The sequence below is a fragment of the Falco punctatus genome (genome assembly GCF_963210335.1).
Source record: "Falco punctatus genome assembly, chromosome: 6".
Taxonomy (NCBI): domain Eukaryota; kingdom Metazoa; phylum Chordata; class Aves; order Falconiformes; family Falconidae; genus Falco; species Falco punctatus.
The window spans coordinates 45,195,306-45,218,573 of record NC_137585.1 but is presented as its reverse complement, the minus strand read 5'-3'; the positions used below and the strand labels follow the sequence as shown (position 1 = coordinate 45,218,573).

Genomic DNA, 23,268 nt, shown 5'->3' with positions numbered 1-23,268 from the left:
GAAGTGTATGTTGTACATATATACGTGAGTTTAGGTTGCTTGTTTCATACTGCTAAACTTCCTGGTGCAAATAATTGTTATATTTTGCACTTTTTTCAAAAGTACATTCATTGAAATACCTTCTGCAGTTATGAACTTACCGGTCCATACATTTATTCTCTTTGTGTGATCTTCAGTGTCAGTGAAAGTCTGTTCATTTTGAAGTTGGTTTGTTCATTCTGTTCAGCCCCTGCGGTTTGCTAGTACAGCAGTTTCAGTATTACAATGTCACCATAGTTGTCTTGCTGTTGTATAAAAATCACTGTAAATGTCTTGAAACCTGGCTAAATTGGTAAATTCTATTTTGGCTGCATTTTTTAAAATAAATTGTAACTTTCTCTTATAGAAAACAATTGCAATAACCTGTTACTTTGTTAGTGTTTTATATGGATTGACTTAGAGACCTAAACAAGTGTATATGATTACAAAGACTGTGGATCTTTCACACCTTCATTACACAGTGTAGTATTGTCAATTATATTCAGTCTCTGGGATTTGTGATAGCTGCAGTATCTTGCTGTTTGGTACTCTCTGGTGCTATTAACCCTTTGTTTCCATGCTTACTATTTTCCAGCTTACAAATTCAAAAATGTAACAATTTATTGTAAAATTTAATTTACCATTTTTTTCTTTTTAAAACACTACATAGAAGTATGTATTGTAATGAACCTTGATCGCAGATCTTCATGTCATATAATGCAATAACTTACATTTTCTAGGTGGCTATTTGATTCATTATAGATGAGTTCTAGGTTGGAAGTTAAGAGTATGGTTGAACACAGTTTCTTTTCTTTTGAAAGAAATACAGACTTCAGATATTCAGGTTTAATTATCTCAGTTTTAAATGTTACTGGATAAATAATGAATTTATTCATTTTTAAAATTGTGACATTATCACAAGTTTTGGTCTATTCCAGAATTGATTTCTCAGTGATAATTGGAAATGTGGTTTTTTTAGTCTTTGTCGTCTTCTGTTATAAATCAACATTATGTTTACATGAATGTGCAGATAACCCAGAACAGCATCCCAAATGAGAAATGAGCTACTATTCTTTCCATGTTTAAATTCTGAAATGTTTCTGGCATGAAGTAAATTAATTACCCACTGTCAAACTGCAGAGAAAATGTTTGTAAGGTACACTGGTAAAAGATAAAGTTTGGATGATGCAATGAGTTTACTCATTATGAGAGCTGGACACTAGTATTTAGAGTCTCTTCCCCATCACAACTTACTCCAGGCTTTCTCCTGCCTCTGTTTTAAAAACTTAACTTTGTCATTACTTAGAATCATAGTCTCACAGAGTGGTTTGGGTGGGAAGGGACCTTCAAAGATCATCTAGTCCAAGCCTCCTGCCGTGAGCAGGGACGTCTTTCAGTAGATCAGGTCGCTCAGTCCTGTCCAATCTGACCTTGAACACACAGGGATGGGGTATCCACAACTTCTCTGGGCAACCTGTGCCAGTGTCCCACCACCCTCATCGTATAGAATTTATTCCTTATGTCCAACCTAAATCTACCCTCTTTGCCATTTAAAAGCATTGGCCCTTGTCCTGTCACTACAGGCCCTGCTAAGAAGTCTTTCTCCATCTTTATTACAAGCCGCCTTTATTTGTTGAAAGGTTGCAATAAGGTTTCTCTGGACCCTTCTCCAGGCTGAACAACCCCAACCAGCTCTCAGCCTTTCTTCATAGGAGTGGTGTTCCAGCCCTTCTGGCCATTTTTGTGGCTCTCTCTGGACTCCCTCTAACTCCTACACAGCCCTGTTCCACAATCAGATTCCTAATAAATTACTCTCTCATATCAGTAACTTTCAACAGCCTTTTTGTCACCTCTGAAGGGAAGAGGAATTGCTGTGTAGAAAAAAAGTGCTCTTTGGGTGAAGGGCAAGAACTTGTCCGGGAACTCGCCACCTTTATCTCTCCATGGCATCTCCCTTTTCCCCTCTACTCAACAAACATCCTAGCGCCCAGTCTTGCCTCTCCTCCTCATACCTCTATCAAAAAACCCCAAAGAACATTTGTACTTCATCATATGAATCCACCTCTCATGAGCTCCTCTGCGTTTCTTCATATGTGTACGAAGTCTTGCATCAATACACGCCTGTGAGCAGCCCTGCACAGCTGCCTCAGCCTTCACTTACCCTCTCAGCTCTCCACTGTAAAGCCCAAGTGTGCAACAGAATACAATTTTCTCCTGCGTGAATCTTTATCAGAAGTCAGGGTTGTGCATTCTGGCTTCAGTATAGGAACTGAGCGTGTCCTCCGAGTCACTGTGTTGGAGGTGAAAGCACATCATTTGGACCACTAGAGTATCTCTGTCTTCAAGTATCAGCATCTGGCTGCTACATTTTGTGTGGCTGTCGATACTGGCTGAATTAATGCATTTCCTGATTATTTTTAGTAACTGGATCTTGTAGTAATGCTGGCTCAAATATACTTTCAGGTTAACTGCGCTTGGATTAGGGCAAGGTGGGTGGGGTGCTAACAGGGACAGAAGAGTATCTGTGGCTTGTGTGGAAGGGTAGGGGAAAAGAGGGATAGCACAGAAGCAATGTTCTGAGGATGCTTTTAACTACACTTCTGTGGTGAGGTTGCCTGGGAGAGCAGAGAAACTAGATGGAGCTGGTCCATCATGGGTTCTTCTGCATTGCTACAGTACATTTCACTCAGCAGAACTGTCCACTGCACATCCAGAGGACCAAACCACCATGCTGTGAACCTCCTGGTAATACCAAATTCCTAAACAAGTTGGTTGGCATGAGACTTATAAGCAGCCAACACTGTGGCTTCACTCCTGCAGATTTCTGATGCCCTGCAGACCTGTAGTCTAATCCCTTCCAAGGAGCTGTTCATGAGGTGTCTAAGCTCCTTTTATGACAACTTCAATTCTGCTTCCTCTTAAAAGGGTTTTACTGGGGGGCAAACTGAGTAGCCACATAGTCTGGTTAATGAAGGCTAGCCGTGGAACAACTGTAGAATGAGGTTTTCTTTCACCCTGTAACCAGTGGAATTTTGCCATTGGGAAATGGAAGAAGGTGGAGTTGCTGCTGGAGATGTAACCTTAACAGCTCCCACGAAATGCCAGGTGTTTTCTAAAAGTGCCAGTAAGTCTTTGATTCTGGGGGGTTTGAGTGTTTTGCTGTTGTCACAGAGGTATGTACATATTTTAATGTTTTTGAAAAATTATAGAATATGTATGGGTTTTAGTAACATTACACTTTAGTTCCAGGCTATGAAATTAACTTTTTACCTTTTAAAGCAATTGAACCCAAGTGACAAAAACTTGTTCATTGTGCATTTGGGAAATAATATGGATTATAGCACTGGGTAAAAAATCCATTAGTGAAAACATAAGACATTGCATTGTTTAGACTAAAGGGAGAGAAACTATGGGTAGAGACTGGACTTCAGTATTATGGGACACTGAGTCGTGAAGACTTGTGTTGTGGATTGGACTTTGCTTCTAGAACTCTGCAATTTTAGCAGGATGGGGCAGGAAGTGGTAACATTTTCAAAATCTACATAGTTTGGTGTTATTTGTTAGTCTCTCTTCTGTTGGATTTGTTTCTTATTTTAATTAGCAAAATGAATTCAATTTAATGTTGCAAATGTATGTTCCACAATTACGAGCCATTGCAGAATAAATTTATATGACTTTCCAAACTAAGACTAGAAGGAGTGGCAATGGAATAGACAAACATAATGAAAATAGTTCTTCTAAAGTAAAATGGAAATGCTAAATTACTCTGTAGACTGGTTGATTTTTGCACTTTCTGAGAATATATGAACTTAGGTTTTTCAAGAGTAACTGTACCACTGAATAAAGTTTTTTAAAGGAAAACTAAAATATGTGGGATTCAGTGAGGCTGTTGTGTGCTATCAAAGTAGAGGGATCCTTGTGAGTCATTCAGGAAATGGATTTGTTTGTCTTTGAAAAACATGTTCTTGTTTGTTACACTTTGAATCTGTATTGGAAAAGAAGCAACTAACTCATGTTGAGATTTGAGAGGAGGGTTTTAGGCCTGAAAGAGAGTTCTGTCATTAATTCTGTGCCATTTACTTGGACCACAGGAGAAAAACAAGGCAGCATTAAATGTGTTTAGTAAGTGTTGTTGAGGCAGCAAGGTTCAGTGTACTAACTTTTGGGGAGCAAAAGCAGCATCTAAGAGAGTCCTAAGTTTTTAAAACCGGGCATTAAAAGTTTCTGATGGGTACATGAGTTTTGTAAGTTACTTGAGTGACAAGACAGGACTTGATGTCTCCCAAAGATGCCCCAATAAATTCTTAGGAAGATGCTATACTTGTATTTGCACTCCACTGCATTTGACTGTGGCATTTGCACCAAGTTCAGGGATAATTTTGAACACAGTAGTAAGATTCTTTTTTTATGCTCAGTGACCAAACACATTAACCACTTTACATAGATGTGATGGGACTTTATACAGTTATGAGGTAATAAAATTCTCAGTGGCAAATCTCACTTGACCAGATTACTGGAGAAAAATAGTACAAAGAAAAATCAAAATGTAATTCAAAGATCATGTAAAGTGTTCCTGCTACTAAGAATGTATTTCTACAACATCTTCTGTAGGACCAAAGTCACATTAATAAGTTGATCTCTTCTTTCAGCTTTGTGTCACAATGTCCTATCCTCCACAGTGGTCTCAGTCTAAACTATGGTGCCACGTGGATCAGTGAAGCGTTCCAGATCATTTTAACCCTTGGGGGAAAAAAACAAACCAAAAGACGTTTTATTTCACTGCCAGCAGAGGAATGCTCATGGACTTATACTCTTGATCAATGAAAATTATCCCAGTTACACGAATCAGGAATAGGTTTAGAAATTGGTTCAAGAGATGAATCTACCGATGTTTCAAATGTTGGTTGACAAAAAAGTAGGTTTTGAACCTACTTTTGTTGGTTCAAAAGTAGGTTGACCTAATTTAAACTACATATCTTTTGTATTTTACACTCCATTATCAGTAGTTTGTATCAAAATAATCGTTTCTGTGTATGAAGTTACAGACAACAAAACAAGTGAATTCTGACTGTAAATATTCCCCCCTTGTTTTCTGCCTGCTAACGTGCAATTACCTGAGCATGTTTTAATAATACATCAAATATATTTTCTAAGAGTTTGATTGTGAAAATGCAAATAACCTGCCACAAGTGTACTGAACCCTGAAACTTAACATAAAACAGATGCTGTGATTAGAGGACAGACCACTGAACCAGCAGAGCTTGTGTTTTATGTTTGAACACAAAATCACTTGTGTTCAAATTTAAAAATGTTGAATGGGAAACTTAGACCACTAGAATTTACATTGAAATGGGTATATATTTCCACACTGTAAACTTGGCTGACAGACCTTTTTCCCAGTCTCATTCTCCTTTCAGGTTCAACACCACCTACTTCATTTTTCACTTCAACTCCTGCTTTATCCCTTCTCAAAACCCCAGTTCCAACAGTGTCAGCACCCAGCAGTTTGTCCTCTCTGTGCTGGCTGACAGCCTGGCTCTGCTGATCGGCCAGTGATGGCTGCAACACTGGTGTGTTTACCAGGTGCTTTTCCAAGTCCTGCCTGCTCTGACAAGGTACTGTGGATCTATTTTTGGCTGGCCTGTGTAGCCTTAGCCTTGTGAAGGTCAGTGAAGTAGTTTCTGCACCTTACCAGACCAGCCTTGCAGTGACAGCAGTAAAGTCAGCAACAGCAATAAAGTACTCCCAATGTCCACAGCAGGGCGATCAAAAGTATTTCAGAGAAGCAGAAGGCAGTGGGACAAGACAGAGATGGCAGGCTGGATAGGTGGACAAGGTAAGACACATTCCTTAATAATCTGCCAGAGTTAGGAAAAAGCCAGGGACAGGCCAAACTATTAAGTTATTCTCTGACCATCACCCACAGTCTGCATGGGGTGAGATGTCACAGAATAAAATCATTTAGGTTGGAGAAGACCTCTAAGATCATTAAGTCCAGCCATTAATCCAGGACTGCCACATCCACCACTAAACTATGTCCCCAAGTGCCACATCTATGTGTTATTTGAACACCTCCAGGGATGGTGATGCAGCCACCTCCCTGGGCAGCCTGCTCCAATGCTTGACAACCCCTTCAGTGAAGGAATTTTTCCTAATAGCCCATCTAAACCTGCCCAGGCGCAACATGAGACCATTCCCTCTCGCCCTATTACTTGTTAAATGGAGGATGAGACCGACCCCCACCTGCCTACAACCTCCCTTCAGGTGGTTGTTGAGAGCGATAAGGTCCCCCCTGAGCCTCCTTTTCTCCAGCCTAAAGAGCCCCAGTTCCCCCAGCAGCTCCTCACGGGCCTCGTTCTCTAGACCCTTCCCCAGCTCCGTTGCCCATCTCTGGACACGCTCCAGCACCTCAGTGTCCTTCTTGCAGTGAGGGGCCCAAAACTGAACACTGGATTTGAGGTGCGGCCTCACCAGTGCCCAGTACCGGGGGACAACCACTGCCCTGGCCCTGCTGGCCACACTGCTTCTGATACAAGCCTTGATCTAGGCAATTCTGGACTCCTCGTTCCCTGTCTTGGTAACTTTTCTCATCACAGATCTTGTGGCCTGTCTGAAATAATGGATAGACAGTAGACATTTCTACTAAAAAAGTTTTTTTTCCCTATCTTGAAATTTTATCTCTTGCTGATCTTCACATGTAAGCAGTAGGCAAATGCTCTATGAATCTAGATTATGCAGACTGGCAGCCCAAATCTGTGTCTTCATCAGAAAATAACCTTCACCAACCAGGGCCAGAACAAGCCTCTCATGGCTGGTTATGTTTCTGGACAGTTGCTCTGTTATCACAAACAAATCCAACGACATGGTGGCTGCACTGGGAGAAGCCTGGTTTGCCAGTCCTGGCAAATTGGCATCCCCTTTGCTGGGGAGGTGGTACCAGGGATACCAGGGTCCTATGTAAGTGGGACGTGTAGATCCTGCTCCAGTAGAAGGTTGCAATGGCCACAGCCAGGGACATGTGCATTTGTGAAAATGGCTTTTGAGGCAGCTCTGCACCTACAGCCTGGGAAGAGATGGTCAGGGGCGTCTAACCGCAGCCTACAACCGTCTGCAGGAGAGGTTACGTGGGCGACAGAGCCACGTTCCTCACCGGGGTGGATCACGGAGGAGGGGATGGCTGAACAGCTGCTTGCCAGCCAGCACCGCACTCCGCCGCCGGGCTGCCCGGGGGGCCGTGCACCTCCCTCCTTGCCCGCTCCCGCGGCAGGCACGGCGGGCTCGGACAGCCCCAGCGCCCGCGTCCAACCGGGCCAGCCTCCGTGGCGCACCACGCAATCGGCGGAGCCGGGGCCGCGCCTGCAGCTCGCTGCCCCGCCTCGGGCGCTGGGGGACCAGACGGCGCTGTCCCGCCGGCGGGGCCGGGCCGGGGCCGCGGGGAGAGGCGGGGCGGCCCCGGGAGCGGGTGGCACCGCCCCAAGATGGCGGAGTACGTGCAGCTGGTAAAGCGGGCGCTGAAGCACCTCGGCGGCCACGGCGGTGTGCGCGGCGCCCTATGGCAGCTGCTGAGGTAACGGCGCCCCCGGAGCAGGCGGCGGGGGGGGCTGCCCGCTCCCGCCTCGCCGCCCCCCGCGGGGTCACCTTGGCGGGTCGCGGCCGCGTTCTGGGCGCCCGGCGCCGCCCGAAGCGGGGGTGCCGCGGGCGGGGGACGGCAGGGGACGGCAGGGGACGGGCGGTGCCGCTCGCCGCCGCTCGGCGCAGCGCCGGGGTGGCCGGCGGGCTCGGCCTGCTGAGCGGCGTGCGGTGCCGGGTCAGGCCCGGGCGGAGGCCGCTCCGTGCGCGCCCCCGAGGGGCGGGGCGGCGGCCGCTGGCGTCCGGTGGGCAGCGGTTACCGTGCCGGAGCGTTCCCCGGCAGGCTCCGGTGGGTGGTTTCTCGTCTCCGGACATCTGAGCGGGTTCCTCCGTGCCGCGCTGTCGGTATTGCCCGGGCAGGTTGCCCCGGTGTCCAGCCTCAGCCCGCCCTAGTCCTGCTGCCGCAGCCGTGACACCGCGCTGCGGCCGCCCTCCCGGCCCGGCGGCGCCGCCGATTGCGGCTGCTGCGGGCCGGCCTGCTGCGGTGCGAAGCTGGGGGGCAATTCCCCCGCCTTACCGGCTGTAATTCGTTAACGTATCGAGCCCTGCTCTGCCTCTTGGGCAGCAGGTGGTCCACCGTTGACCTGTGCCCCGCTTTGGGTGCCCTCAAGCCCCAGTGGCGTTTTGGTCCCCAAGCACAGAACCTTGCACTCACAGGTGTTTAACTTGCTCCTGTGCTTTTTTTCCACCCACACTTGCATCTCCTCCCTTCCTTGCAAAGGGTATTTTGAATTGTGATGCAGCACCTTGAAGCTCCTCCCGAGCAGGAGGTGCTGTGCACTTTTTTTCATTCAGGCCCTTGGGGAGATGTAGGCTGGAACGCGATCCAAGTTCAGCACTGTCAGTAAGCTGTGTTACCCTTCTAGTTGGCCTTGAGGAGGTAATGGAACATTTCTGCAGGGTACAGTGAGTGTTGTAGGCCCGACCACACAGCCCAGAAGCCTTTTTTTAATCAGTACTGGGAAGTCAGAGGTATGGGATAGGGAGGATTCGCAAAGTAAAGTTCCCTGCAATATATCAAGGGCTCTCTTGCACTAGAATAAGTAAGTCAGGTCTTCTGAGCATTGCTGAAGACTTACTTATGTATTTTTCTCCCCGGTCATCATAATAGCCCTTTTCCTCTTATTTCTTGCAATTTAAATTGACCTCTTTTGAACAGTTAAAGGTAACATTTTACACAGTTGCTGATAGGCCTCATTAGTATTTTCATACAGTGGCTTTAGTACTTCTTCGCTTCACTGAAGACAGCTCAGTTCACCTGGTACGTGTTACTTAATTGGCAGCTTGTATTGCCTTGTGACATCCTGATGTTTTCCTTCTGGTTACGCATGCACACAGTGCTTCAGATCTTACTAGTCTCCAGGTGCATCACCTTGTGCTATGACCTTCATAGCACTGAGTTTCATTCTGGTGGTATCACTCCTGAAGACAGTACAGAACCTCCTGTACAGTGATGTGACCTTCGTCTGTATGGTAATGCCATAATCTGTCAGATCCCGGTGCTTTTTGGGGGTGGTTTCTGTTTTGTTTTTGTCCTGGTTGGGAACCCTGCAAAGTGTTAAATAAGGCTACTAACATCAGCACTCTTTGTGGAACTTCACTAGTAACCTTCAATCAGCTCTGTATGTCTTCCTTCAGCTGAGCATGTTGTGTTCTTCCTGTCAATCAATGTATTGCTCCTTTTACAATTATTATACATTTAAAATTATTTTCTGATTTGTTTTGTGGTACAATAATGCTTTTCTGAAGTCAGCTTGACTTTGGGGAGGTCTCGCCTTTGTATTCCTACTAACTGTGGTGTCAGGCAGCTTCTGGCTTTTCTCTCTCCACTGTAGAAAGCAGCTCTGAGAGACCATCCTCTTGCACAACTTTTAAGAGAGAAATTTCAAGCTGTTAAGTAGTATAAGTTAAGACAATATGCAATTTCCCTGGCTAGTATTTTTACTATTATTACTCTCTGCCATCCCCACCCCAGGTTGTTTTCTCCACTTTGTTTCCATTCTCAGGCTGTAGCTATTACATTGGCAGTTCTCACGATTAAATGGAACTGTGGGAAAATAAAAGTGTAGAAGAGTTTGAGTATTAGGTTTCACCAGAGTGCCTCTTCCTAAGCACATCTTAATGAATGTCTTGTCAGAGAGGTTTTGTGAGTCAGAGATCACAGGCTGTGTTGACGTGTTCTGCCATGCAGAAAAAGGGAGCAGGCAAGACGGGAGGCAGTGGGTTTTTTCTTTTTTTTTCTTTCAGAAGACTGCAGTTAGGAGAGAGGTGTGTTAGGTGGAGAATCACACCTGATGCTCATAACCATATCAACCACAAACACAGGTGCTGCCTCCACTTCACACCACTGAATCTTCCATCCCACTCAAGGAATAGACTTTAGCACAGGAAGAGTAATCAAGGTTTATCTTTCTTGCAACAATCGATGTGTTTAAGAAGCAGTTACTGGCAACTTGGCAGAATTATTTACCCTAATCAGGAGTCTCTTTCTCTGCAAGGGTGTTACTCTGATTTTTCATCCTTTTCTCTGTATGCTTGCCACTAAGGTGACTGGAACAGGTTTTATGCAGTAGAAGTCAAATTATTAAGAGCCTACATTCCTAGAAAGAGTCTGCTTACTCAAGACTCGGTGAAATTGGCTGGAAAATGTCCTCTGGAAGCCATAAACACCTCTTAGTGTTTGATACCGGTATTCAGGACGTGAAGTCATGACAAGGGCATAAGAACCCTTGCAAGAAAGAAAGGGGAAGAAGGAAGGGGGAGCAGCACTGAAACGGCTCTTTTTCTGAAGCTGGGAGCTTGGGCTTGGGTAGCTAAGCCAGAGATCTTTAACTGTATCTTTGACAGAGGAGAGCTGTGTTAGAGAATCTTTCTGCCTGGGACTACAGAGGTTTAAAATGACTTCTTGGTGGAGTGATTATCACTTTCACGCATCCCAGAGGAAAATTTATTTGTGGGCTATGTAGTTAAAACTCCCAACCAAGGAAGCATGCATGTGCACATTCCTTCTGTCCCTTGGGGTTGAGATGAGTGTGTGTATAATACTACAAATAACTAAAACATTTGAGAGTAAACTTTTCTTTATATAATTCTGCCAGGGATATAGTGTCAGTAAAAAGGAAAACAAACGTGCAGATGTACAGGGAAAAGAGCACTTCAGTAATTTTAAGGTTTTATCAATAAATCACAAGTTCAGTTTAATTATTGATATTTATAATAATGTTAAAATATGTTCTATATAAAGAATCAAAATTGGTATGTTTATCTGGGTCAGTGTAAGTCTCCTGGAGTGGCAGAGTACGTTCTTGCATCTTTCACAGTTACACAAAAGCTAAAAACTTCACAATTCAGGGTTTATCATGTATTTCCTTGGCAAGCAGCTACACTGTCTTAAAACATCGCTGTTCCTCTCCTGCAGGTTAGTGCCCACACAGATGTGTGAGATCTTTCTCACACATCTGTGTAGGCACTAACCTCCCGTTAGTGAAGCTCCAGAAGCTGCTTCAGTGCTGACTGCTTTCCATGGCAATTCAAGCTGAAATGGTAGTAACAAGTAGTTGAGAAGGATGGTAATATCTTCAACTAAGTGAATTAACACAGGTTTCTGGACTCTCTTCCACAGTATTTAAGGTTTTGTGGGTGTTAAATTGTGCCGTATTGCAGAGTTGCTTTATCTCCCACTATGAGCTTTTAAATAAATAAGAGCACCCAGAAGCCTTTTTATATGACTGTTATCCTGTCAGTGGGGTGCACAGTTAAGGCATGCTGACGTTAATTGCAGGAATTGGTGGTTATGTTTTGCAATCCTTAAGCTTAAATAGCTTTTTTAATAGCTTTACATATATGTGTTTAAGAAGGGTTTTTTTACAGATTTTTAGCAACCTCTAAGAAAACTACCACAATTTCATTCTAAGATGATGTCAGTTGAAACTGTTGTTTTGGGAATTCACAGAGTCAATGATTTGAAGACTGGTACGCTGATAGGAATTGACAAATACGGGAACAAATACTATGAAGATAAAAGAAACTTCTTTGGTATGTATGCTAATGTGAATACCTCCTGAGTGACTGTCCAGCTTCGTATAGCTTGTGTAGTTTCTGCTAGTGAAATAGAACTTGTTGCCTGCCCACCTTCTTTGCACTTGACTTTTGTGAGCCTTAGAGGCAGGGCTCATAGAAATGTTTTGGCATTTTCTGTCTCTCCTCTGCTTCCCTCAATTCATTGACATAGTCAATGTGAAATAATAAATATGGGATAAATATAAGCCAGTCAGATGTTGTCTGTAGAGTTATGCCTATATGATAATAACATTGAGAGCTGAATTTGGTCCTTGACCTAAAAGCTGACAGCTTAACAAGTGAGGGAAGAAAGCAAACTGCCTCACAGCTGTACTTGCTTACATGGTCACTTCGGGGCAAAGCAATACAGGGTAGCTTAAACTTCCTATTGCCTTAAGTAATGGGATTTTAAATAACATTTTTAGAGTAGTTGAAAAGGTAGCACCTAAAACACTGAAGGTGTCACGTAAGCAGTTGACAGGCTGCTTGGGCCAAGCTTTGCCTGCTGTAGGCTGACTTGTAAGGTGCCTGGGGAAAGCCGTGCTGGTGAGCTTCGCTTGGTACTTTTATACGGCTGAAACTTAGTTTAATCTTAGGTTACTGATAGCGATGTCCTTTTGGAAAAGACTCCTCATAATGGGGGGGAAAAAAAGATCCCCAAGCCTGTTTCTCTGCCTGAAAGTTTTGTAAGTTCCTATTTCCTGTTACTTATACAGTAGCTAGTAATTGCTTCCTTGTGAGAGCATTAGATTCAGCCGTAGGAAATACAGTAAAGCAGAAATACAGAAGACTTAGAAAAAGAAAGGCTGAACTGGTTTTGAAATAAGTGCCCATAATGGTAGATCCTTTTAGTCAAAATACTTTTTCTTGTGTTTTCATGAATTCTGATTGTTACATAATATTTTTTTCCCCTAATACAATATTTCTGTTTGTTTATTTAAGGTCGACACAGATGGGTCATCTATACTAATGAAATGAATGGCAAAAATACCTTTTGGGAAGTTGATGGAAGTATGGTGCCCCCTGAATGGTAAATCATTTAGCTTAATAATGTGGACAGATAGCAGTTGTGTAATTACCTGTGTATTTCCTTGTATTACAAAGCAGAATATTTTTTTTAAAATTATAGTAATAAAGTTGTCTTGCACACAGCTATATTACATGTGACCAGAAGATTTCAGACCGATTACTTTTAATTTAGAACCGCATTCATGATGTTATATTGCTTACTGTCCTGACAGTCACACTCGCTGCTTCTTGGAATGAATGAGAAAAGCATTTTGCTAGCCAAGTTGAGGAGGCCTAACCGATTTTCCAGTTTTCCTTACCAGTTGTGATTCCATCTTAATGGTTTTTCAAAGCCTACAATAACATTGCGCACTCGGAGGTAGAAAAAATATTTTTATTAGCCATTGTAGACAAGAACCTAAAGAATGTAAGGCAACAATGGAACATTCCTCAATACACAGCCATCACAGCATAATTTTTTCAACTGATACATGTTGCTGTATGTTGATGAACACCAAAGGGCCAGGATGTCCTGTATGTTGACTGCTACTTGACTATAATTTTTCCTAAGGTTTTACTTTCTGTTCATGCGTTTCAGTAATAATTCTGTGCAACTTTGAGATCCAGAAGGTGTCTGGCCACGCAGCTGCTAATACTTTTTTTGTTTTCCTAAATAACCCGGGGGAAAAACACACACGAAATAAGGTAGCAGTGTATGCTGGCAAAAACAGTATCTGCCCGATTCTTGAAGAATATGAATAGCATTTCAGCCACAAAGCAGTGAAAGGTGATATAAAATATTATTATTCCTGTGATAAATGTTCCATGGCAAGGCTGAGATTGATTATCTAACTCCTAAATTGTGGCTCTCACTAGAACATCTGAGAAATGTGTGGGCAGACTGGCTAGGTAGTTAGTGTTGTTTCAGATTCTCCCAGCCTTAAAATTATGTTTAGTGCAGTTAATGCTTTTGTCTGTCTTCTCCAGTTAAGAGCTTAATGGCATTGTTTTTTTGAAGTGACATTAATATATCCAAAACTGGCACATTCATGCCAGTGTGGGGCCACTCCTTGTTACCTGCATAATAACTGCTGTTTGTTTCTAGTTTTTATCCTTTTGCTATGAGACTGTGCCAGTTCTCAGTATTTTCTTTATTTTGAAGCACGTTCTTTTGTTGGTTTTTTTTCCCTTTGCTCATGCTTATGTGTTGTTTATTGTGTCCTTACAAACCTCAGTAAAGGGTTTCTTCCAGAGTATCAGCCTGATGTTTCTAGGATTAAGTAGCTTGTTTAGATCACATAAATTAGAGAGGTAGAAAAATTTGTTTTCCTATCGGTGTAGAAAAAATTGTCCTAAAAGCAATGGTAAATATTGCATTATTTTCAAGACTGGTCAGTGCAGTGGGGTAATAAAGGGTAAACAATCCTGTGTTCTAAGGTATTTTTGTCAAGAAATTTAATTCTTCAGTACTGTTCAGCTTCTTGGTTTGGGTTGGTTTTTTTTGTTGCTCATAATTTTGTATGTTCCATGGCAACCTTAGATGTTTATTCTTATGTAGGAATCCTAGCTTTGTGACACTTGTAAATAATTGATGTGTAATTCTATGCTGTTTAGATACATGTTTAAAAATAGAAGTATTGTGACTAGGAATGCATGCTGTCTTGAGACTGTATGTTTTTTTCATCAGATGGTATACTGTTTTAAAATTTTAACATGTATAGACTTCTGAATTGAGACCATTAATATATTGTAAAAATTGCTGTCAGTGTGATACTGGGGTTGTGCAGCTGTGCAGGGTTTTTTGGACCCAGGCATTTGTTGGAAATAAATTAGGTTGTGTGAAATTACTTCTATTCACAAAGCGATTAATGTGGTCCATAGTATCTGTCCTCTTAGTTGTAAAAAATGTTTACTTCTTAAAGCACTAGCCCTCCCTTCAACAGACAAAAACATGGGATGAGTTTGTCATCGTTGGGTCAACTGGGAAGTACCATTGTAACAGCTGGGCTGTGATCTGAATACTTCTAAACACTGATTTTTGACTTCTGGTTTTAGTTAATTCGGCTCAGTAGAGCATTCTGTTGGTATGTTGTATCATGTATGTATGTTGCAGGTAGGAGCAGGTTTTACTACATTGTTTATGCTGGAGTAACTTTCAGAAAATATTTTGCAACTGTGATGCCTAAAGATGACCCTTTTAACAAAATCAAGTTATAAGACCAGGGCTAACCTAGATAGTTCAGGTTTTCCTTTTTTAAATATTAATGCTAAGTAGTTTGTAATGGTTTTGTAGTACTCTTAGAAAAATCCTACTCTGTGTAGGATTGCACTACTGATTACACCATTTTCTTGAAGTATAAAGAACACTAGCAGATGTGCAGGAAGAACAGTACAAGTCATACTACAGGTTTTTCTCCATGTTTATGGATGTTGAATACACTGTGCGTCCTGGAGTATAATTTTGTGGTCAGTCGTGTGCCTTCAGGATTGTGGAATATGGGTGATGTTGAAATACAGTCAGATGGACCTCATCATTTGTGATGAATTGGAAAAAAACATTTTTATATACTGAAAAGTTCTGAAAACAACTGTGGAAAAAATAAAATGAGAATTCATTTAGCTATCCTTTACCACCTTATGTCAGATACTAAAGAAAAGGAAAAAGCAGCCAGAAAAAACATCTCTTATGTAATAACATATATTGTAGTATCATTTTTAGGAACTGCTGAATATTTTCGGTGTTCTGAAATAATTGATGTGATGTCTTTTGACAACAGATGTACTGAAACCACAGTCTGAAGGAAATCAACAGAGTTGAGTTGACATACATCCACTATATAGGGAATTGAGACTGTTGCATTTTTAAAATATTGCCGTACCAGAATATGTGGGCTTGTGGTTTATTCTGATTTAGTTGTGTTATTTAACCTCTTTGCTACTCTGGGTTTTCTTTTCTTATCTTCAAAGTCAAGATGTTAGTTGTACTTCATTGGAGACAAGTTAATTAGAAAATTTTTACAATTCCCTCAATACTTGCATTGGGAATTACTAGTATTAATCTTCTTGTAATGCTATACAAGATACTCGGCACCTTTTCTTTCCCCGTACACAAAGACATCTTTTACACAGTTAGAAGAGCCAAAATACCTGTTTCATCTCCTACTGTTCAGAGCATGTTGTTTGCAGGAAATTAGTACTTCCATTGTTGGACACACTGAGCATGCTCTGCGAGCATAGAAACAATAAAAGTTAAATCTGTTTATGCCAGTGCCTGTGTGCCCTCTGTTTAGTGCTTTCATAGATGTTTCCATTACAGGATTGCTCTAATTTTGGGGCTGTGTGTTGAGGTTGTTTCCATTTTACTGTTACGTTAGAAGGCCCACTATTTCCTTTAGTTTATCCTTCTTTCATCTCCCAACCTAAAAAATACTACAGTTTAGCAAATCACCTCCAGGAGCCCCAGGGGGTACTTTTATACGACTGGCATATGCTGCTTCATGCATGTGCTCACGTTCACAGGTAGTCACAACTTATGTACAGATACACTCATTGCAACCAAAACTTTTTCCTGTTTGCTCAAAAATAATGAAGAATCAAGCAGGAAGATGATACAGATAAATCACTTTCAGGTTTAATATTTTATACTTTTGGCTCTAAAAAAGCTTTTGAAAGGTTTTAGGGAAGAAAAAGCGTTAAGATGAAAAGGAACATGTGACCTCTTGGGAGTCCTTGAGCAGCTTGTGAGTACTAGTTAGGGTGCCTAAAGTATTTTCACAGACAGAATTTTCATAGTAAAAACCAGCTATCTTGGCTATGTACTACTTGATAATAATGCAGTTTGGTCTCTTCCTAGGACAAGGGCTGTAGGGGTTATAGTTCTCTCCATCTACCCTCCCACCTGCCCCACTAGAAGCAGGCTTGGATCACTGTCAAGCTGAAGCCTAAAATGTTAGTGAGGAAGTGTGCTTAAAGCAGCGTTAGCTTTTTCCCACCTTAATCAAAGGCTGCACAGGGAAGTGAAATATTAGGGGTGTCAAATATAGAGGAATCAAAGAACTCTATGCAGCTTTTTTCATGAACGTTACTACTAGCTGCAGGTTATCTGCACTCATAAGTTTGGCAACATAGCAAGTTGCATTGTCTTGCTTCATGATCACAAGAGGAAAAGGAGTGAAATCGTACGGCTGTGTGCAGAGACAGAGGGCAGGACCATGCTCTTCTGGCACCTACAGCCTCTTTATGGTATGCAGGAGGAGAGCAACTGGCAGCGCTGCGGGATGATCTAGGTGTTATGGGGATGGCAGGTTGAGTAAGTCCGTGTAGTGCTAAGAAGAAACATGCCATCCTGAGAAGTAGAAAGAATTACTGCCTGCACTTACACTGCAGTGACTCATCCTTTCTGCTTATTACCAGAAAGACTTATGTAGGGTATAGCGTTTTGACTCTGGGTACTATGCTCTTAAAAAACCCGAACAACAAATACACACAGAGCAATGGAAGAAGACTGGGGAAGAGTAGCAAGAACAGTCAGACATCTGAGGAAAGTTGGAAAGAATTTGGATTGCTTAAAAAGGAGGGGAAATGACCATGGATATAATCTTAAACCATTTAATCTCTTGCGGAAGGGAAAGGCATAGTCTTGCCTTCCACAGATAGATGGGTAGAATAAGTAGTAGTAAGTTTGAATTACAGAAGAAGTGATACAGGTTGGACATTACTGTCCTTACCACTAAAAAGTTCTACTCATCTTCACTGGTGTAACTTGGTTTGGGAAGATGAGCAAGCCAGCGTTACAGCAACTGTGTAACAACTTAAGCAGGTCTCTTCTGGGAGTGATGTGGATGTACTTGATGCTTGCTTGGGCCTAAAGCATTTCCTTTCCAGACTTTTATTTCTTGATTCTTTGATCCTCACAATTAAGATGAAGGGAGAGGACTGAATATTTCAGTGTGCTTAATGTGTTTGGGATCAGAGGAGCAAATAGCAATTCCCGCCCCCCCCACCCCCCACCCCCCCAATTTCTTATGTCAGTCTTGATCTTCAGGTTTTGTTCACATCTCACGGAAAAGTTCCCTATGCGTCTGTTTATTCCTGCCATAGGCTCCTATTTGCTATTCAGTCATCAGGAAGTACCTGAAGGTTGGAAGAGCACAAGTTTGTACTTGGAGGATTCTGGGAGGTTCAGCTTGAGCCCGCTGAGGGGGAGCATCTCGGAACTCAGTTTTCCGCTTTCAACACAGTTATGCTGTGGAGTAAGGCTTCCTTTGGAGAGTATGTAAAATCCAGCAAGTTAAGGCCTGATGTCTAGACACCAGGTGTGCTACATTCAAAGCCTTCTGTAGCTGTCCTCACACTGCTCATTTACCGTTTATCTGGTTTAATGTAATTTGGTTTGTGTTTTGGCCAAATACTTTGCAAAAGCAAACCAAGAACTGGTGTATGTGTACAAACTAGTTAAAAAGAATTTGCTCTTTCAATATATTTAGTCCTGTGGGGAAAGAAGAGCTGTAATTTGAGAATAGTTTTTTCCTTTTGCAGGGACACTTCATGTTGCCAGCACCATCCTATATATATGTAACATCTGTCCTGTACTTTGATGTTTATTTCCTTATGGTGCAAGTCTGACAACTTTGGAAGAAGCTTCAGGAGTGCTAACTTCATACAATGAAATATTTCAAATTTAACTTCAGTTTAATAATCTACATCCTCTTTGTTAGTTGATCTGACAGCTGAAGAAGGGAGGAATGTAGCATCCCAGACTTGAAAGTGCCAACATAGTAAGAAATGTAAAGAAATGTGCTATTCTCCTGTAAAACCGCTGCTTTTCAAGTCTGCTGAGGAAAAAAAATAATGAATAGAAAAGGAAGGGGTTTTAAGATTTCCATCCTTTCAGTAGCTTCACAATAAATCTGTGGGGTTTATAGCTAGATTAAATGCTAGTGTGGTGTTTTCAGGTAAATGAGATGCTGTCTCATTACTGTACAGTGGTATCATAGTGGCTTGCATGAGAAACCAAAGTTATCTGCCATGTGTAAACCAATAAAAACATGTTTCTTCTCCCTTTTTCCTTCTCTTTCCATTCTTCTCTGCCCATTGACCGTAACGCACGTCTTCTCTTCTCATTTGTCTTACTGCAACATGGTTAACTAGTTGAAAAAAGTGGGTGCTAACACATTGGTAAATATCCTGAACTTGCGTAGATGGTGCCTGAACCTTGCAGATGCACATATGGTAGTAGCTACGGAGTTTGTGTAGCCTCAGTTCTTGTTTGACAGCTTGTACATCATACAGTTGGCTTTGGTCCCTTGTAGCTTCAGTTTGAAATCTCCTTGCTTTTAAATATTTGTCTAAGATGTGGGAGAAAATTCTACATAGTCTTGAGAGCATTTGAAGATACTTTGAGGTGTCTTGCATCTGTTTACCCAAGGAAAAGTCCAGAGGTTTTGCTAGCCTCGGTCCTTGGTAGTGACTCTGCTCTGTGATTCAGAAAGCTGCTTCAGCCTCTTCAAAGCTTCTGCTAGCCTGATTTTCTTTGCTTCATGTAAGTTATCTGCTTCTTTGTAGGTTTTAAGTCATTAATTCATTTTGAATCCTGTTTTTCCATGCATGGATTTATAGGCAGAGTTTGTATAGAAATCTGGCCATCTGCAAGACATAAAATCTCTTTATTCATGCTGTTCAATCTATTGCATGAACAGCTTTTCTTCAGCATCTGGGAGTAGAGTCTATGAGACATCAGGGCTTCAAAGGACTCTTTGAGGGAGGCTGTCAAGGGGAAAGCCTTCCCAAAATAAAGTTTTCAGATTTTATGTATTTTTGCTTAAGTGGAGAGAACAGGAGACTGCAAACCGCAGTGCTTTTGTAAGTCGTATGTTGGGCTTCTGAGGTGAATCTGTTGTGACCAGGCTTAAGCCCTGAAACTCTTAAATATAATCATACTTAATAGTGGTTGGACTAAAGAAATTTCCGAAATTTCTTCAGGTATTTCAATACCTGTGACTGTACTGACATGTCTTGTAAGCAAGCGATTCTATTGCTAATTTCCAGTGAGAAAATGCGGTTTAAGGATTAGGTTTGATAATGAGATGAAATCAGGCTCCAATTTAAATAGATCAGCATAGAACTTCAAAAAATCCTGAAAGCAACTACGTTATTTACTCCAAAATACTGTATCTTAAAAGACTTTATGGATTTTGTCTTAGAAAAGCTGCAAAACAATAGTTTAAATGACAAAATAAAACTACTCTGTTAAATGAGTAAATAACTCAATGTTGTGATAATTTTTCCAACGTTTCAAGGAGCAAGTCTATGACATAAGTACAATTGTGATGACAGAGGTGCTGGAGTCATGCAAGTGTGAAATCTGGTTGATTTTAACTGAGCTTTAATATAGTCCTTGTGCTCCACCTGCTTCAGCCTGTCTTTCAGGGCCTTTGTAACTGCATTTCTGTCCGAGAAGACAATTTTTTTGCCTTGTTGGTGTGCATGACCCTTGGGGGAGTGGTGAGGCGTGGCAACAGGTGCATGAATAGGGTTTTGTGTGCAGGGTCCCTACCCACTATTACCAGAAGCATCACTAGGTGAAGGTGTGTGACTAAGTGCCTCTATATGTTATGGTAAGCAGTTTTGAAAAACTGTGGCTCCTCTGGAGTGTACAAGGAAGCGTTTTGAGGTGCAGTACTTAAGTCAGTATTGGCAGAATGTGTATGGGTACATGGACTGTTCTCTTCCCCTTCCTCCCATACCACAAACTGTGTTTGTGTCAGCAACGGAGAGCCAGCTGCTGGCTATGAGCCTTATGATGCCACCTCTGTCAAGGTAGCTTTTTGCAGCGTTTCTGCCAACTTTGATGCTAGCCATCATAGGACACGTGCTATCTCAGGTGGTGTGAAGCACGGTAGTACACAGAATTCTCGTCATGGGCATGAATGGGGAGGGGGAGTTCACCTAAGGTCAGAGCTTTGTGTAATGTGGCCAGGCCATTTCAGAGGCTGGTAATACCAGGTTTAAAATCCAGCAAGGCCTGATCCTGTATGCTCAGACTACATTGCGGTTAGTAGTGCTGTGGGGCTGCTGCCTTCCAGACAGAAATCGTTACCCACATCTTCTTTATTTAATAGAAGTAGTGGGAAATGTGTACTTCAAATGACACCAGACTTACAAAGGAGAGGTGGGGAAAGGAAGAGAGACATCTCTTGCGCATTCATGTTATTGGGTCACTTCGTCTGAACTTTCAGACTCCTGAGTAGATGATTTTTCCTATAGGAGGCCATTCTTTACCTCTAAACAAGGTTTTTCTTATTAATTTTAAAGGATGTTATGGTTCCATCTGGTTTTGTATTCAAGCCAGTTTCCTGGCAGTCCCTAGTCCTACAATGTGTGGCTTTCATTTGGGGTTTTCATTTGTTTTTTACTTACAGAAAATGAACACATGGCTGACTTTTTTTAAAGTGAGATTTTTGTACTACAGTTGTATCCAAAGTTGTGAGTCTTTCTGAAATAAATGACTAGAAGCTATTTGACTGAAAAGATAATCAACCTTCTGTAGAGCTCTGCAGGTTTAGAATATACTTGTCAGTAATTTCTCACTGCTTTTATTGTAGTTTTGTTTTGCTGTATCAAGGAAGTGTGTTGGATTTGTTGCTGAAGGCTGAAGATGCAATTTTTAGGCTTTCTAATAACTGGAATGGAAGATTTCTTATTTTTAGGTCAAGTCTTTGGCAGAAGCCTCTTTAATTCTACCTGAGTAAAAAATACGTAAGCTTGCAAAAAAAGTCATAACCTTACTTCCGTCATAACTGTATGCAGTATGAAGTACATGTAAACTGGCAAACAATTAAAATGTTATTCAGGTTTGAAAGTTGTTTTAGGCACTGAAATAGAAAAGAGATTAAATCAATTCAGTTGATCCCTGCTGTAGCATTTTAGTAAATTGTTATGGAAAATACTTTGCTTGATCATTAGTGTTGTTTGCACAGAGGAGGATTGACATTTAGTTCATGGGTAAAGGATAATCACTATAATCACTTGGTATTTACCCCATTACTGATTGGCATTAATCATTTTATTGTACAGTCAGTAAACACTTAGGTGATTGTTCTAGGTGAACCTGCATCATTAAACCATATCTCAAGTGATCCATGTCCTCATGAGTGCTTTGGAGATAGTATTGAAATTGTTGTGCAGCATAGTCTTCTGGTAATTAAAAACAAAACAAAAAACCAATACACACACACACACCCAAAACACCCCGGACAACAAAATGAAACCTTGTGGTTTTGTCGTTCATAGTGCCTGCCTTGAGCTGGCTGGCTGGTGAAGGCCATACAAACAAGTTACAATGAAATATTCTCTGCTCAAATACTAAGCATACAGATCAGGAGATTCAGACTCAGGTGTGCTTTTATTAACTTGCAAGCAGAACTGTTACTTACCAGTTATGTTTGTGTAATTACTTTAAATCTGTATCCTGTAGTCTTATTCAAAGTCATACTGAATTAAAATTATTTTTTCCCCCTTCTCAAAATAAATACTTGGTGTCCCTTAAGAGAAACCCCAGGAGTCAGGAGGAAGGCTTGTAATGGATCGTGTAATGTTCCTTAATAACAGTGTGTCTTTTTCCTCTTAAGGCATCGCTGGCTTCACTCAATGACAGATGACCCTCCAACTACTCATCCACCAGTTGCTCGTAAATTTATCTGGGAGAACCATAAATTCAATCTGAGTGGCACTCCCGAACAGTATGTACCTTATTCTACTACTCGCAAGAAGATACAAGAGTGGATCCCACCTACAACAGCTAGCAAATAGCAACAAAAAATGTGACTTGCCTCAGCTTTGGCTGAATTTACACTGAAGTGTAAATTGTATTTTCACTGGTTTTGTTCAAAATAAAAGCCTCCTGTAACAGCTGTAGTTTAGTATATTTAATTGGGGGGGAAAACAAGTGAGAAAACAGGAAGAGGTAGAGGACAGAATACATGACGAGTCTTAATCTCATCAAGATACTGGGCTTTTTGTCTTATTGTTAGTGGCTCTTGTCTTCACATAAGCAGCTCTCAAACTCATTTTAGCATGTCACCATTCATGTCAGAGTCACTTCTCACATTTGTACCATTCAACAGAATACAAATATAAATTTGAAATACAGGATTCTCATCTTCAACATTATCCTTTGATAATTATCAAAGGATATGATAACATTATCAACATTGTCTGTGTGTGGCAAATAACATACTATTTTAGGAAGCCATTTCTTTGAGTATTTATAAGACAAGTTAGAATAATAAGGCAAATCAAGGATTGTAGTTTTTATTCTTAAATTCTTAGTAATGCACGCATACTCGTGCACGTTTACAGTATGGTGTGATGCATAATATAAAACTCCCTAATCGCCACCCCGGTGGCCGCACTATTGGCTCTGTGCTGTGTTCTTTTCCTTCTCATCCCCACCTGACAGGGTCACTTAACCCCCAGTTGCCTCCTATTAAATCCAAATCCGTAATAATTTGTTATTTGAAGTTGGGGGGTTTAGCTTTAATTGCTTTAAACTAG

At 41.6% G+C, this 23,268-nt stretch overlaps 1 protein-coding gene across 1 annotated transcript; it reads left to right on the top strand.

The window, feature by feature from the left end:
• The first annotated feature begins 7,426 nt into the window (after positions 1 to 7,426).
• NDUFA12 (NADH:ubiquinone oxidoreductase subunit A12) lies at positions 7,427 to 22,625 on the top strand. Its single transcript, XM_080392620.1, has 4 exons — positions 7,427 to 7,585; positions 11,600 to 11,682; positions 12,649 to 12,736; positions 22,344 to 22,625. Exons 1-4 carry the CDS (start codon positions 7,497 to 7,499, stop codon positions 22,522 to 22,524), a joined length of 441 nt encoding a protein of 146 aa, XP_080248746.1. The 5' UTR covers positions 7,427 to 7,496; the 3' UTR covers positions 22,525 to 22,625.
• The last annotated feature ends 643 nt before the right edge of the window (positions 22,626 to 23,268 follow it).